The 16,726-nt window shown below is 37.3% G+C and overlaps 1 protein-coding gene across 1 annotated transcript in view; it reads left to right on the top strand.

The window, feature by feature from the left end:
• Positions 1–16,726, top strand: part of OXCT1 (3-oxoacid CoA-transferase 1) — a 90,897-nt gene that overhangs the window by 24,608 nt on the left and 49,563 nt on the right. The window contains exon 7 of the mRNA XM_082497967.1: positions 4,303–4,363. Within this exon, the coding sequence (XP_082354093.1) occupies positions 4,303–4,363 (61 nt within the window). The remainder of the gene's footprint in view (positions 1–4,302; positions 4,364–16,726) is intronic.

The raw sequence follows: 16,726 nt of genomic DNA, 5'->3' as shown, positions 1-16,726 counted from the left end.
AGTCAGTTTCCTGGCCAGTCAGTGATGGGAGAACTTGATTCTGTCCCCAGAAAAGTATGTTTAAAGCCCATTTAGTCTCAGTGGTGTCAGGAGAGGCATCATATGAATTTAAACATCTTTTATAGTGAAAAATTTGGGCGTTGCACTAGTTTGAGTTGCTCTGGTTTGTCCTGAGCTGAAGCAGGAGAGGTTTGCGTATGTTTAATGTCTGGTTTTTATTTGTTTATTTTGTGGCTGTCAGATGAAAAGGTAAGTGTTATGGTAATTGGTTGCAGTCTACTGCAAGATGATGCTGAATGATGCAGCCTATCTTTGTCTGTATTGAAACAAAGAAAGAGCAGCTGAAAAATATGCAGATAAAATAATACTGATAAGTAATTTTTTTTTTGTGTATATGTGTATATACACAGGTATTCACATAAATTTTTATCGATATATCTTACAGAGCTAATAATATTAAAATACTTGAAAATTAAGGAAAAAAATTATTTTACCCAACTCCTGACATCCTGGTTTGCCCACTGGCAAGACAAGATGGTTTCTTATTGAAAACTGAACTTTCTTGTGTGTGTGTGCATGAATTTGATGACTGCTAAACTGCTTTTCTTAGGCTCTGGAATATGGAATACAGGAAACCGTCTTCCCCCTTGGGCTTGTTTTTGTTTGATCTTGAGCCTCTACTGTTTGTGCTTTTACCCTGTGTCTATCTACTGATGCTTACTTACCTCTGAAAAATTCCTTCGTTCTCCACAAAAACAGACTAGTTATGTTCTCCCTTTTTCTCCCCCTCTTCCTTGATGTCCTGTGGTCTCTCTTTATGCCTTTCCTTCTCCCTCCTGTTCCTTGCAGAAATCTTCATATGTCTCCCACATTCACACAGTGCAGTTGATACCAGATACTATTTCCATCTGGAGTGGAGATTTAAAAATTTTGACTCCTTCTTTCAAGTGTGACTAATCAAAGATGGAAACATCGTCATCCCATGTCTTATTTCATGTAGAGTATTGCTGGCTTAAAAGAATTTGCTCATAAAAGCAGTGACCCATTCTGGTTTTGGATGAGACACAGATTACTTTATGGCCTACAACAGGGAAACATAGGCTCGTCTCCTAGCCTATGGGAGACAACAGACGAGGAAATTCTAATAGATTAGAACATAACAACAATGTTTCTGTGATCTCCAGGATGAAAAGGAAAATGTTTTTTTGATGTCGTGCTACATACTCAGTATGTATTCGCTGCCAGTGTGACCCTTCCATACTTTTTCTTTTTATTTGATTTCTGGTTTTGTTTCCTGAGGTATGCCTGGATAAACATAGGCTCTCTATTCACTCACATTTGCCACCACTTTCTTGGTAGTGTGCACTATTCATGGTGTTTCCCACGAGTCTGGTGTCTATGGAGCCAACAGGAATGGAGTAAGTGTCTGCCAACCTGTTAATCACCCTTAAGCTAAGACCTTTTTAAATCTAAAGGTTGTATTTTAGGTAGACTTATTTGGACCACACACCAGCATGATGGTCTTTTTGTCTATCCTCATGTATGAAGCTATACTGTTATCTTGGGGATCTGGAATGGCACCAGGTCCTTTAGAAAGCAATTTTTTTAATAGGGTTTTTATTCATGATACTTCGTGTCCCCTAGTGCTTTTATTCCATACAGCATGCTGTGGCTGCTTTCCTTCCAGGGATCTTTATGCTGACTGGATGATTTGGCACCACAGCTTTTGCCTAACAAGACCTGTGTCTGGCCCAGTAGATAATTCTTAGGTATAGTACACCATTACTGAGACAAATAATCCCGGACTCCCTCATACATAGTGAAACAATCCTACCTTCTTCCTCTGCTAGCTGAAAGGATGCGTATATGGGCATTTTGCTTTGTTAGTCTGATGCAGGTACTAGTTCTACTTAGCCAAACAAAGTGTCTCCAGTTCTTAAGCTCCCTTGGAGCTTTGCTTGTTACAGACAACAGCAGAGAGTGGCAATACTTTTTGTGGATATTCTACCTCCTTTGGCTCCCCTCCCTTTTCATCTGGTACCATTCTGCTTTGGAGTTGTTCTAGCCCAATATACTTTACAAGCAGAGGTGTGGTTTGGTGCCAAAGAAACTACACTCTTGACAAAAGAGAGAACCTGAGTCAGTGCCCCTGCTGTCACGTACAGTCATGTCAGGTCATCTCTTCATGCTTCAAGTGGTTCTGCAATATGTAAATGCAGATCATATCTGAGGTGTCCCTTCATCCCTGCACCATTAGGTACATAGTGGATGTAGTTTGTTGGTTTGGTTGTCTATGACCTAGTCTGCTATCTTTCGCCTTTGGGAGTAAAGCTGTTGTCATGCCTTTCAGTCAGTTTAGGATTCCATCACTGGAACCATGCATGGACTTTGTAGACATTGCTGAGTCTAGATGTCCAGAAAGCTATCTTAAAATAAAAAGGCAAACCTGGCTAGCTAATTTCTGGATTTCGTACTCCAAAAACCTGAACAGATCTCTGGAGGTCCCTTCCAACTCTGAAAACTCCGTGGTTCCGTGATTCCTTGGTTATTCTGTGTTGGAAAATAAATATGGGTTCTGTTTTTTCTTCTTCTGGATGATGAGTTCTTTAGAAATAGAACCTTTGATCTTGTAAAAGACTGCTGCTTCTGAAACAACTTTACTAACCTAAGAACATTCTAAATTGCAAAAGCTTTTATAAACAGGGTCAGAATTTCTTAATTGACATTGGAGTGTTTTCTCCTAACTTTTTCCTTATGTAAAAATAATTTTATATCAGTTTCTTTTACTGGCAGACCAGCTGCTACAATGTTGAGAAAGTACTTGCCTCAGCATAGTTGTCACTTGGGATGGAATACTGAATTCTTTGTTTCCACATCTGTCTTGCCCCATCTGTATCCATTACCCTGCTATCTTAATTCAGCTTTTGTAACTTTTGTTTTTCTTCTCATTTTCTACTCTGCCTAGTTTAGAGTAGTTTTCCCTAAATCTCTACTAGCTACTATTGTATTCATGCACTAGGCAAAGAATATAAATTCAAATCTTTTTTTTTTTTTTTTTTAATTGTGTCTCATATCCTTTTGTGGTTACACAGCCACAGAAGAGACCCACGGACAAAAGATATTGTCTCTTCTCCTGTTAGAGGCTTCACAGCTGCTGTGTATTGCCAATAAAACAAAATTTCCCCAAGATATGTGTCTTTGGGTATAGCTTTGATTCTGTAGGTCTTTGCACTAGAAATCCTGTTAAAACTGCATGGTAATCGCAGATTTGTCCATTTCAATTTCCTACCTCCGCCAAAGCCACGAGGTGGCAGCAGCATCCCAAAGTTCAGCATGGCTACAGCGATAGGCATGGTTATCGCATAAAACGGTGAAGAAAGGAAGCAGCATTGTGAAATAAGGATGGTCAGAAAAAAAATGCTTCTGTGGAAAGGGGACAGGGGGAAAGGAGGTTTTGACTTGTTTTGAACCCATGTATTTTGATGAAAAATTTTCAAGAATTCTACTTGTTAAAAGAGAAAAATGCTGAGGAGCTATCGGTGGAGCTCCACTAAAGTAGACATTGTTTTTCTTAAATATTATGCCACACAGTTTTGTTTGCTACTGAAAAATACAGACAGGGGCTGACACAGGTCCCTTGTTTTTCTTTGTGCCTACTAGGATCTGGGTGCAGATCCCAGCATGGTTATGCATACTTTTATTCCCTAGAGGTTCTTTTTTCTTGTTACAGAAATACTACATGGGAATACTTGGGATGAATGCCAGAGACTTGCAGTGGGTGCCAGAACTGGCACAGCTTTTTTAATCAAGAGAATTGGATTAAATTTACTACTGTGCAAAATGTTAGCCCAAGTCCTAGTCTGAATTATGAAGGCGTATGTGGGACTTGAGAGGTTGTTAGGCCTGTGCTGGTCCCCCTGTGGAGATTAATTTTATTCTTTGTGCAGTGAAATAATGGGAAGGTACATTGTAGAAAGCCCAGCTTGCTGCTGCTCTTGGATGTAATAAATGAAGATATCAGTAGCATACCCAATTTCAATTAAATAATGTGCTGATTAAAAGTCAAAAGAGCTGTAGTAAGTATTTTCTAATATAGCAAAATATGATTTAATTTCATGAGTATCTAGCACAATTCCGTAATACTTTTTCTTCCCTCCTATTTTTTTATTAGTGCTCTAGCCATTTGGCAAAAAGATTTGTGATGTTTATATTACAGAGATACTTGTAGTAGCTTATCTCTGAAAAATCTTTTCTCATACTATTACAGCTTTTAATATTTATTAATTTTCTTTACTTTCACAGGAAAACTGCAAGAAACTTCAACCAACCTATGTGTAAAGCTGCCAAGACAACTGTAGTAGAGGTAAGGAATTGAAACATAGTAAGCCCTACACCCCTGTAGTCAACAAACCCCTTTGTTTTGCATGGTACAGAGTTTTCCTTTTCTTGACTTATTGGGGGGGATTTCATACCAGGGACAGTGGTCTAATCTGTCTCTTGGATTGCCTACTCCTAATTCTATGCTCTGTTTTAGTGATTAGTTCACCATGGTTACTCAGTTTATTACTGTTCGTCTGATCCTGGGCAGGACTTCATGTTCACTGCAATCAGCCTTTGAAAGGGCTTCAGATTTGTTAAGTAAAATAATATATGGATGAAGGAAGAAATAGTAGGCTTAGGCTGTGCTTGAGGAGGTTCATGTAAGACCTTACGCAAAACTTCCTGATAATAAAGATAAGTACATAATAACATAGACTGGGCAAATTCTCGAGCTGTCATGGTTGTGATCTTTGAAATTTAATAAATTACATAAATATCAGTCCAAAATGAGATACAGACATTTGGTTATGCCTTGAGAAAGAGAATGGACTATATAATTTAGGAGTTTCTTCCAATCTTTTTGTCCTTTTTCTTTGTTGTCTGAAATGATAATGTTTAAAAACATGGAGCAGCCTACAGTGGAAAGATATTGGTGACTAGAGAGTTGCTAAGGCATAGCAATATCTAAAAGACAGACTACTGTATTAGGTTTTTCATCACTCTGTGGTAAGTTGTTTTATATGCCTAACAGAAGCTAAATATGGTTTGACAGTAAGATCAAGATATACTCTTCTAGGCTATTTCTAGTAAATTCTAAAGGGAAGAGGCTTGTGTTTCTTCAGGATTTTTGTTTTGGTTTGTTTTTTCTTGTTTGGGGGTTGGGTTTTTTTTTGAATTTTTTTTTTTTTTGGTAAAATCTTATCTGGAAAATGTATTTGTTATGTAAACATCTCTGAATAATACATTTGTGAACTTGAGTTATTTCTTTGTATGTTACAGAACTACGGCAAAAAATAATGTAGAATTTGTCATACAACTTACAGTGATAATTCAGCAACAGTACATGAACTTTCATAGTTGATTTTCAAGAAAGGTTTAAAATATTTTTCCATTTAAGAATGAAATAAAGAATCTTTAATCATTCCCTTTCGTTCCAGTCACTTGCCCTTCATACTTTGTTCAGTCTGTCATTTAGAGAATTTAAGTAGATCAAAGCCTTCCACCTACCTTCCATCTCGTTCTCTCTTTCTGCTCTTCTATCCACGTGTGGTAGGGTAGAATTTTCTTGTCAGTGAGCAGCAATTACGTGATATCCTTCTTGCTATAATTCCACTTAACAGTCTTTAGTAGATCTGCTGTGAACTGTGTCCATCGTGAGTCTTGTTGCATTTCCAATACCATTTAAAAACTGACAAGCTTTTGGCAAGATGGCACATTAACATTACTTTACAACTCTAGTTTTTTATGGACAAATTAATAGGTGAAGGGACATAATGAGAGGTTTAGAACAAATTGATATTTTGAGCCAAATGCAATGGCTCATTGGCTTAACTTTTATGTGTCTTTCTTCCAAAATGGAATTCAGAATGTTGTGTTTGGATTTAAGAGTTCAAACTCGGTGACTTGGAAGGAGTTATCTCAATATGGCATCTAGTACATCCTTAGTAATGAGCCTGAAGGTGTCTAGAGCTAATCACTAGGGAACTGAAGCAACTGAAAAGAGTTTTGCCTGACTCTTTAGTTTATGTTGTTCAGGGGTGAAGGGTGAAATTCTCAATCCTACTCACAGGGAGAAGAAAAAGGTTTGTGTAGAGTAGTAATTCTGGATTTCTGAATTCTGGTATCTGTTCCCAGCTCTGTTTCTGTTTTTTGCCCACTGACCATTTAACTTAAATTAAGTAGACAGTCCGAGAAGTAGCGATTTGAAGCCATCCCTGCTCCTTTCCATCAAACCAGCGACAGGTCAGACTTGTTTTCAGAGTCATGCAGTGATTAATTGGGATTGGCAGAATTCTAGTTTCTCAGTCTGGCCCTTCCATCCTGATTCTGAATGTGGAACTTTGTACCTGTTATGCAACCGGACTTATGCCGCCAACATCTGCTTGTCTAGCACAAACCACCAAGCTGAAACAGGTAACTAGCAAAAATTAGAGGCATATCCCTCTGTGTTTCTGATTTTTGAGTTGTCAAAATTCTTCCTTTAAAATGAATGCTATAAATACACAGAAAGAGAGAGCTGTTGTTCCTTGTAGCAATTCTGATGCGTTATTTATTTCCCTTTTCTGTTTATCTCTATACATCTAGTTTTATCCAGTCCTTTAGAAGCAATCTCTTTTTCAGGAACAGAACTTCATTTGTTAAACTTTACGTTAGGAGGATGGGTGCTAGGCTGTTCACTCATGTCACTATTAAGCTCAGTAAGTACATTCAATCAGTATAACTTGAATTTTGGAAGATAGGTTTAATCAGAAAGTTATCCTGCCTTGATGCAAACAAAACAAGAGATGGAAAACCCATCCTTCTGTTTGTGCTTGTTCCAGTGGTTAATCACCCTCACTGGTATAAATATGTCTTTTTACTGTAATTAGTTTGGCTTTAGGTTCCCTCCACTGCTTTTACTTGCTTCTGCTAGATTAAAAAACTTTCTGAAATTGGCTTTTCCTTCCCACTGAGTGACTTCTCAATGCTGTTGGTATGATGAACAGATTTAAGTCTTAATGATTCTAACTGTAGAACATTTTCTTCAGCTACTCTATCCTTTTTATGTTCATCTCCTTCTTGCTCTGTTTTTTTATGAAACTTCACAAATGTGACCAACTGTAGTGTCTTCAGCACTATAACACTGCTGTCACCTGAAAAGTAGAGTTACTCTTTGGTCCTGGTGCTTCCTTGTTTGCATACCTGTGTGCTTTGCTGATCCTACAGGATAAGTTGCTTACATCTTGTTAATCTGTTTCTGGCATACTTCAGGAAAAGCATAATCAGGGTTTTCCAACATGCATTCTGTAAGTATGGCAGGTATTTCTTGATCACAGAGCCTAACTTTGTGTTTTGTTATGAAACATGTTTGAATAGACCCAGTTCGTGTGTTGTGTCTGATACTACTGCTTTCTCAGATACTCTGAATGTTTGAATAGACCCAGTTCGTGTGTTGTGTCTGATACTACTGCTTTCTCAGATACTACTGCTTTTTTTTTCTCTACTGCTTTGTTTATTTCACCAATCGTTACCCAGATTTATTTTGTTTTGTGATCATTGATAAAAATATGGAATGGCACTTGGCATAGTAAGATCCATACCAAGGGAAATCTAAACTACTGGAAATCCAATCTCATGGTACCTGTGCACTTGGTGAAAGTAGGAAGTGCACTGGGAATCAATCGCATTTGTTAGTCTGTCCTTCTAAGGGGCTGTGAAATCTCCTGACATGCATACACAGTAAAAGACACTTTCTTCTTTAATGTATTAAAGCTGCTGTTCTCTAGTTGGCAGTCAGTGTGGCATTTTATACTCTCTTAGCTGAAGGGCAGACAGACACTTAATTTTTGTAACAATTCAGAGGTGGGAGAACTTGGCAGCATTTACAGATGTGGAGGATAAGAGTAGACAAAAAAACCTCACCTCACAAACCCACTGATGCATGCTTGAAAACTCTACTGTGTTGTGAGGAGCGAGGTTGGCTGTGCATAGAGAGGCTTCTGAAGGAGGAGGAAGTCAGGCTGTACCGTTACCAGTTGTGTCTGTGGCACACAGCGGAGAATTGTTGATTTTTAAAATTCCCCTAGAACAAATTTCAGATTAAAGTGTCTGATGCTCAGCCTTGTTTATTTTGACTAGGCAAATGGTCAGAAGTAGATGTTCAGTACTCTTTTAGAGATCAGAAAGACATTGATTGTAAGCTTCTGATGAAATGCAAGAGGTGTTTACTGACCTGCACAAATATTTTGGGCCATTACATGCATTTCTTTTGTTTATCTAAGTGATAGGAAGTAGAACCTGCTAATGTTCACAATAATAAGGATGTATGCTGAGAAACAGATAACTGTCTGTAAAGATCCAACTGCACGAAGTCCAGTGGAATTTCTACTTTAAATTAAAGATGACCAGTATTAAGGGTCAGAAAGAAGTTTTCAACTGAATTGCAGGATTCCTGTTATTTAGAGGGTAATCTTTGCAGACAAAAATGTTAAATAATCAAGTATTGGCAGCATTAGTTAGTTTGGCTTTATCTATATGTGAAAGCAAAATGATGCAGGAGCTTATTTGGTTTTTAATTCTTCTACAGTGTTGCATTTAAATGAATTTTTCTACTCATGTGCTTCTCGCTTCATCTTGGAGAACTTGCAGGAGTTAAGTATGCAGTCAGAGCTGTAGCTTTGTTTGGACATGAGCCCTCATGCACACACTCAGCCTGAGGCTTTCAGTTGAATATCAGATCTATAAACACTTTCCTGCTCCTATTGCAAAGATGTGAGTGTTGGGAAATCAGCTGATCTAAAAGGAACTCAGCGGTCACAAGTTATATATGAGCTACCAGCCCTTGTAAAGGTGCAGAGGAAGGACTTGGCATGTGAAGAAATGTGAGGGCTTGCGTGGTCTTATATATGTGGTGTCCTTCATCCAACAGAGAGTGTTGGAAATGTTACGTCTGCTGAATTCAGCAGGTGGGCAGGCAGACACGTTGAATTGAGTGGTGGGAAATGAAATGTGTGGCATCTTGGAGTTACAGGGAGGCTTGAATGTGTGCCTAGACTGCTAGGGCAAGGGCTGTGATGCTGGGATGCTTCCTAAGATGTGCATCTTCCTGTAGAGGCTCCTGTGAGCAGAGCCCCACCAAGAGGGACAGCTTTTGGTGATGAGGCCTCTTTTTTGGAGAGAATTGAGGCAACCCAAAGCCACAGGAAAAAACATGGTATGACCTTGCCAGGTGCAGATGTCATGACAGCATGGGAGGGGTGAAGGGTGATACAGGCTAGGGCTCTTGCTGTCTCCTATGGAGGAGTACACAAACATCAGTAACAGCCTGAAATGTCCATAAGCTGTTGTCTGTTCTATTGCCATTGTTATTCTCTGCTGTGAGACCTACTGAATACTTGTCCCTGGTGAAGTGGTTTGAGATCTCAGCCGCTGCCATGATGTAAGTGTTTGATAGTGCTAATAGTCAATATGTTTAGAAATATTTATTGACTGACTGTTTGAATATCCAGTTTGAATAATTTTCTTGTTCAGATTGCAGAGTATGGCTAAATATATCTCCCTGTGTAAACAGCATTTCCACCTCAAATAATATCAGGGGAGGAAAAAAGAGAGTGTACTTTCTCATAAAAATGCATTAAATAAAAATCATTAAACCCTGCATTTTATCTGTGGTTGCCTAGTAACAACACAGCCACGTCAGTGAGCACCATTATCTCAGGTACAATGAACTGTGCTGCACTAAGGGACAGAAGCAGACTGAAATAAGCTATTTGTATTCTGTTATCTGTGCTAAATCATGGCATTGCGTTTTATTGAGGAAACTGGAAAATGAACCTTTTTTTTTTTTTTTTTTTGATGTCTATTCCTCCAAGTGCTTTAACAATGGCAAAACTTTCCTCAGATGCATACCTCTGTTCTGAGGAATTCTTCCAAGGCTTTTGCAGTGACAGTTTACTATAAAAAGCCTGTAAATACTATTTTAAAGTGGAATAATAATCTAAAAGATGCACCAGCCATGGAAGTTGATACTGAACCCTGGTACAGGAAGCAGTTCTGGTTTTGGGATGAGCACAGACTTTGCATTAGGATGTGATTCTGGGAAACAACAGATCAGAATTTGAGGCCAAGAAGGATACAGAATTGAGGTCCTGTGTAAATGCTGTAACCACTGAGCTGTTGTGTTGCTGTAGACTTTTTCAGTATTGTTTAATTGCTCAGTGATGACTCTGTGTGCTCTCAGGGGATGGTTGCTGAAGGGATGTCCCAGGGATCTGCAGTGGGGGAATGTTTTGTTTAAGTATCCCATTTGATACAGGATGGACACTGGGATGCTTAGTCCTGCCACCTTACCAGCAGCTTTTGTCACGAGTGACAGTAGAATTCTAGTTGTCCTAATGTATTAGTATAATATATGCAAAATATGTTCTATATTAAAAATATATATTCTTAGTATAAGTATGGAAGTCTTAAACATCTAGGTGGGTAGTCAGGGCTTTTGACTGCATGATTGGACTTACATGCCTAGATTTTGGTTAAATCCTGAATCAGAGATGCTTTCGCATCTGAATTTAGATAACTCAGTTGTAAAGCATAGACATTACAGTATCCTTTCCTAAAGGACCCTTAGATGAAAGATTTGAGTGAACACTTGTGAGAGAGTAACTATGAAATGCAAACTCATGATCCTTAGAAAGCATAGAAGGGAAAACAGCAAAATATCAGGAATGCCTCTTAGGGACTGATTTTGTGAGCTCAAAGACTTCGTAGATGAAGGCTTCTGGGAGATACAGCTAAGAAGAAGTGAAGTTAGGGAAAGACTGTGTTAACAGCTTGAGAATAAGCTTTTCCAGCATGGAGAAAGCATTGGAAGAGCAGTAGGAGTTTGACCTTGATCACAATCATTGTAATGTCAAAAACAGAAATGAAAAATGACAGAAAGTGAGACCAAGTTCAAATGTCTAAGGCTAAACATTACAAAATCCAAACAAACAAAAAAGCTTAAGCACACAGAAGCAAACTCAGAAATCTCCAGCCCAGTGCAAAATAAAGAAGACTTGAAAGTAGCAAGAAATCTCTCTAAGAGTATATACATAGTGGGCTGGGAGACAAAGGACATCGATACTTCACTGCTCAATGAAGAGAATAAAATTACTGGTGCAGAGTAGAAAGAAGGCTGAAGTGTTTAACGCCTTTTCTGCTTCAGTATTCAGCAATGTTAAAAAGCAGTTTGGTGACTATTATGGCGCCAGTCATAGAGGGTTAAAGAACAAGTCAGAGAAGGATTGAAATTAAAATCCAGGAACTACTAGTACTGATTTTGAAAAGCAGCTCCTATAAACATTTTTGCATCATTGCCACAGTAATTTTAGTTTGCCAAAAAGAAGCCCACCCCCAGACTTGAATGCTCTTTTGTTGTTTTGATTTCCCTTCAGTGTATTTGATTCCTTGTTCTGTATGTGCATGTGTTTATTAACAGAACAGAAAAAGAAAGCATTTTTACAGCTGTTGTGCCCACCATCTTATGATGATTTGAGAAGCACTGGAATAGACTGGGCTAGAAGGTAGTTCATAAGGTAGTTCTTTTTATATTTAGTTAACATGCTTCTGATTTTCAGGGGAATAAACTTTTTCAATAGTTCATTTGGCTATGTGTTTGGTTTGTTTTTTTTTTTTTTTTTCTGTGGTTGCTTTTATATATATGCTCGAGTTATGTGGGTTCAGATTTGGCACTTCATTGCTGGAGTAGTGAATGTTAAGTGGGTAAAATTCATAGCAGATGAAATTGTTGCTGACTGCTGTTCAGATAGTTTTACCTACACACAACATTGTGCTGGTAGATTTGAATTTGTTTTTCTTTTATCTGTCTCTTATATTTTATTCCTTTCTAAATTGATACTTTCCTGAATGAGTATCATGAGCTTTCTCAGCATTCAGCATCAGAAATTCATTGCAGATGTGAATATAACCTTCAATGGAAAAAAAAATCCTTTTATCCTTGTCACATATGTTAAGAACAAATATGACATTCAAAAAGAACAAGCTAAAGCAAGTCCATCGTTGATCAGTAGATAGTGCAGATTGCCAGGAAGTCAGTGTGCTGGGGAAACTGATAGAAAGCCTCTGTTTGCTCCTAAAGCTAAATTTAGGTTTTCTTCATAACAATTTATAGAAAGCCTGATACACTGTGCATTTCAAGTATATTTCACTAACAGTACTCATGTCTTGTATCATGAGAATTTGAAAATTAATAGGATTTAAAATAGTCTAGATTTCATTTTATGTACTAATAGGTACAATAAATTAATGATATTTCGTATGCACTGCTTTGTGTGTAAAATTCATTAATTAATCAATCAACCAATGATTTATCAGTCTTTGCATATTAAATCACACATGATTATATCACTGAAAAGATAACGCTGAGAGAGTTTTAGGCATGATTCAAGGAATTTACATGCGTGTATACTTTTATTCATGTGTCTATAAGCAATGTTTTTTTTTTCTGTGCTATTAATAACTTCTTGTCATTTCTGATGGAGATTTCTGGTACAAAATGAGAAAGATTTGACATTCAAACTGAAAATCTTACAAACAATTCACAATATTATTGCCTACTGACATGAAACAAGTGCCTTTTTTCAGATGGTCAAAATACTGAGATTTGAAAAGCTGCAGCCTTGTAACTATTGCTGCAGCAAGAATTTTGGAGTAGTTGTTTGAATCAGTAGCTCAAATTTTAGTCTTCTCTTGCTGCCTTCTTCCCTCCAAATGCTATGGAATAGAATTATTCAGTGGAGAAAATGAGGATTTAGAAGAGAAGTGAAGGATTGAGATGCCAAGACTGTCTTGACTTCAGATCATGCTGATTTTTCAGGCTGCAGGAGATGGTAAAAGAATGGATGACGAACACAGAGTAGTTTTCTCTTTCTGTCTCCCAAACAGTTTCCTGGTGTGTATTTGAAAGTCGCCTAGTCTTCCTTTTTTTTCCAAACAGTGTGAAATTGCGTTATAGAAAACCTGCGCTCATGAAGTCCAGTGTGTGGAAATGCACTCCCATTGATATTCCTGTGAGTTAGATACTAAGTTCCTCAGTTTGGTACTTGTTATTAAGCTGGAGAAAGCGATAGCTAAACAAATCTTAAAACATCTTCATGTTTAAACAGATGTTTGGGGTTTTTTTATTATAGAAAAACTCTATAAAAATTTCTCTTTTTTGTTAACCTTTGGAATAAGTCAAAGGTATTATATCTTTTTTTTTTCTTCTTGTTGAAAGTGGGGAATGGCAAAGAGGAGAGCTGGAATATATTTCTAATCAAAACAGGGGAGGTATGTAGCCAATTGGCTGTGAAAACAACGCGCTAAGGAGCACTTGTGCCCCCAGGCTATCAAAGTGCTGAATTTCTCAAACACTCCGAGCATTAAGAGCCGCAAATGAAAGTACAAACAAATCTAGCAATTATTTTTTTTAAGTAAACTAAATTTCTCAATAAAACTAGTTTTCAGGTACCGTTTTCCCACATTACCTTCAAAATAGACAATTGCATTTTTATGCCAAAATTTTTGCCTATTTGAATTCCAGACTGATTGAAGTTATACTGACGTCTCATGGTTCTCCCTTGTTCTTTTAAATGAATTACATGAGTTCTTAAGCACCTTTGTTTCTGTTGCTTGGTGCTATTTGTTTCTTTTTGCCTTTTTTTTTTTTTAATTGTGTTATTTTGAAGCGTCTTCTAGCTTTTGTAACACCTTGGGATGAGATCAGCTGAGAAACGGGCTTCCAAGCTTGGACAGCAGCACATTCTTGATGCTGTGGTGTTTGGTCACCTCCTGTAAGGCATTTAGGAGGACTTATATGGTTTGTGTTTGCCTTTGCCACCAGCAATTATAGAAGACTCCTGCCCCCCCATGCACAGCAAAGCAGACTATCCCTTGATTTTCGTGAGCTATGTATGCATTCAGTTTCTTCTGGTGTTCATATATTGAGAAAACCTGTTTTTAAGTGATTTTGGTCTTAAATTTTACAGAAATGTGATGGTAGTTAAGCTTCATTCATTCAAAATTAGAACTAATTTGGGATTTTAAGAAACTCCAGATTTAAGGGGGTAAATTGAACCATGATACAAGTAGAAATGAGTTGCAGTTTGTGATGGATTCCATCAGATTCCATCAAGGTTGAACATACGCTAACCAAATTTATCTGATTTAGACAGCTGCTGGCAGGTTTCCGGGAAAGGGGAGAGCCAGACGAGTTATATGAAGTTGGCTACCCAAGCACCCACTTCAAGACATCATCTAGACTTTCAGACACAAGAAGAACAAAAATTACTAAATGAATGTGAAGGCTTCTGAGAGGGGTGAATTTTTCTTTCAACAATTCAGAGGAATCAGAGACAGCAAAAAACCCTATCATTAATGTATTTCTATTTTGAGGGGGCTGGGGAGGGAAGGGTTAAAAAAAACCAAACACACAGCTTACAAAAAAACAGTTTAAATAAGTTGCATAAGAGTTCTGTTGGGAATTTTAAGCCAATTGGTATTGGCTTAATATGCTTCAGTGGTTATTCCCCCTGATTAATAAATACAGAGACGGAATAGAAAACTTGGTATGATCAGGAGATTAGAGGTCATACTTGTTATGACTTTGAATACCAGATGTATGAAAGACAACTTTTCACCATTGCTGGAGGAAAAGAAATCAGAATTTCCTCATTAGGCTGTGATAAGCAAAAACTTTTTTATTTTTGTACTGTGAAGGACTGATTTAGCATGTTTCTGTCAGCTTCAGTGTCAAATAATATTTCTGGCTCTGCGAAGCACTTTATTCTTGTTTTTTATTTCCATGTGTGTCTAGTGCTCTCCTTTCCAGGCAGCTTTCAGGAACAGTAATGATACAGTGTAAGAAAAATGTTATTTTTCTTAAAATTTGTTGCTTACAGTCTCTTGATAGCCACATTCTTGTGGTTTCTGATTAATCTGTTGAAAACGTCTAAGCCACGTGACATACTACCATCAGTTGTTTTATTTCTTCCAATCCTTTCCTTTAAAAATACTCTGACTACCTTCTTCCTTAACACTTCAGAAGAGTTTTATTGATCGTGAATATTTTGGGGTTTGGGGATATCTGCTATGATTTTGAAGGTGAAATGGACCACGCTAATCCCTTTTGCGAAAGAGAAAGTGGTAGCATGTAAAATAGTTTTCAGAAGTCTTTGTAAACTACCGCTGCCTATAATGAACATCTGAAATATGGAGGATAACTAACACGTGTGTGCACATAAAGTGCCATTTTGAGATGATGCGTTTCTTGAAATACCTGAGGGATTGCTTTTTCTTACCAGAGAGAACCAGCAACATAATTTATTATAAATTAGCTGCTAATGCATTGTTTTACCCTGATTTCTTTCCTGTGTGTCTCCTGCTTAGCATGCTCTCATCTGATCCTTAGTTAGAGGTATTCCTTGCATTTTAGGGTGGTTTACTTGGACTTGCATAGCTTGGAAAATACAAAGAATTCCTTTGTGGATGGTGCAATTAGATCTTTGGGGTTGTTTTTTGTTGTTTTGGTTTGTGTTTTTTTTTTTTCAACCTCTCCCTTCAGTATTTAAATTCCTTTTAGTTCATGTTTGAAAGTAAAGCTTAAATTTGTCTCCTGACCTTTAAGTTACATTTCTTTGAATGCGTAGGAGATGAGATCTCTTTCAGTCTCTTTTCATTTGTCATTTCTCTAATATGAGTAAGAAAATAAAGTCTTGTGTTGAGATTGAAGCTAATTTCTTTTTATGTTTTGATTCTTCTTGTTAATATGTGAATAATTTTAATAAAAAAATGTCAGTTACTTAGTTTTACCTTCTAATCAGTTCAAAGGCTTTCAATCTAACATATTTTGAAAATAAGCAGTGAAGCGCAGGAATAATGTATTTAAAACAATGTACATTTTGTTTGAAAAATGTTAAATGATATAATTCCACTATAGTTAGTACTGTTAGCAGCTGTTCTGTTCTGGAATGGAAGGGTTTGCGATGTGGTCAGTTACCTTATTCAGCAGACACACCTAGTACAGGTTAAGTAGGTTCTTTTGTCATTAGCTAGCCCCTAACAGATTAAGACTTTGTTCATGGGTTCTAGGGGGTTTGTTTGTTTTCTTCTGGCTCTTCTGCCATTATTTTAATTATTTGATTGAAAAATAATTACATGATGTGATCTAAAAAAGTGTTTTCCAAAATTGCCTTTTCCAGATCTGAGAAGGCAATTTTATAATGTATTCCAAGTGGATGGTTATGTTTCATTTTCTGTTAAGAACTTAGGTACTGAATACATATTGGGCACTTTATAATTTAAAGGTAATAATTTAATTATATTCCAGTTTTTGTTGTCAATACTGTCATCCAGTTAAGTGTTATAAAAATAAGCATTGAGCATTATGAAATCATCTCATTTCATCAAGAAAGCACAAGTCACAAAACCTGATCACAACAAGCGTGGGTTCATTGATGGCTTATATCAAAACAACAGATTTTAAGAAGGGTTTAGGCAGCAATCACTCCTTAGGTGTGCCTGCTGCAGGAGGCTGGGTTGGTTGGTAATACCAGGACTGGTAGATTGCTGGATCTTAAAGTAATCTCTCATACTTTTAATTTAGGTAATTTTACAGTAGAAAAATAGTGTAAAATCCAAGTGAATTAATTCAGTGAAGCAAGAAAACAGCTAT

The sequence above is a fragment of the Vanellus vanellus genome (assembly GCF_965231255.1).
Source record: "Vanellus vanellus genome assembly, chromosome: Z".
In the NCBI taxonomy this organism is placed as follows: domain Eukaryota; kingdom Metazoa; phylum Chordata; class Aves; order Charadriiformes; family Charadriidae; genus Vanellus; species Vanellus vanellus.
This window is presented reverse-complemented; position numbering and strand designations above follow the sequence as displayed.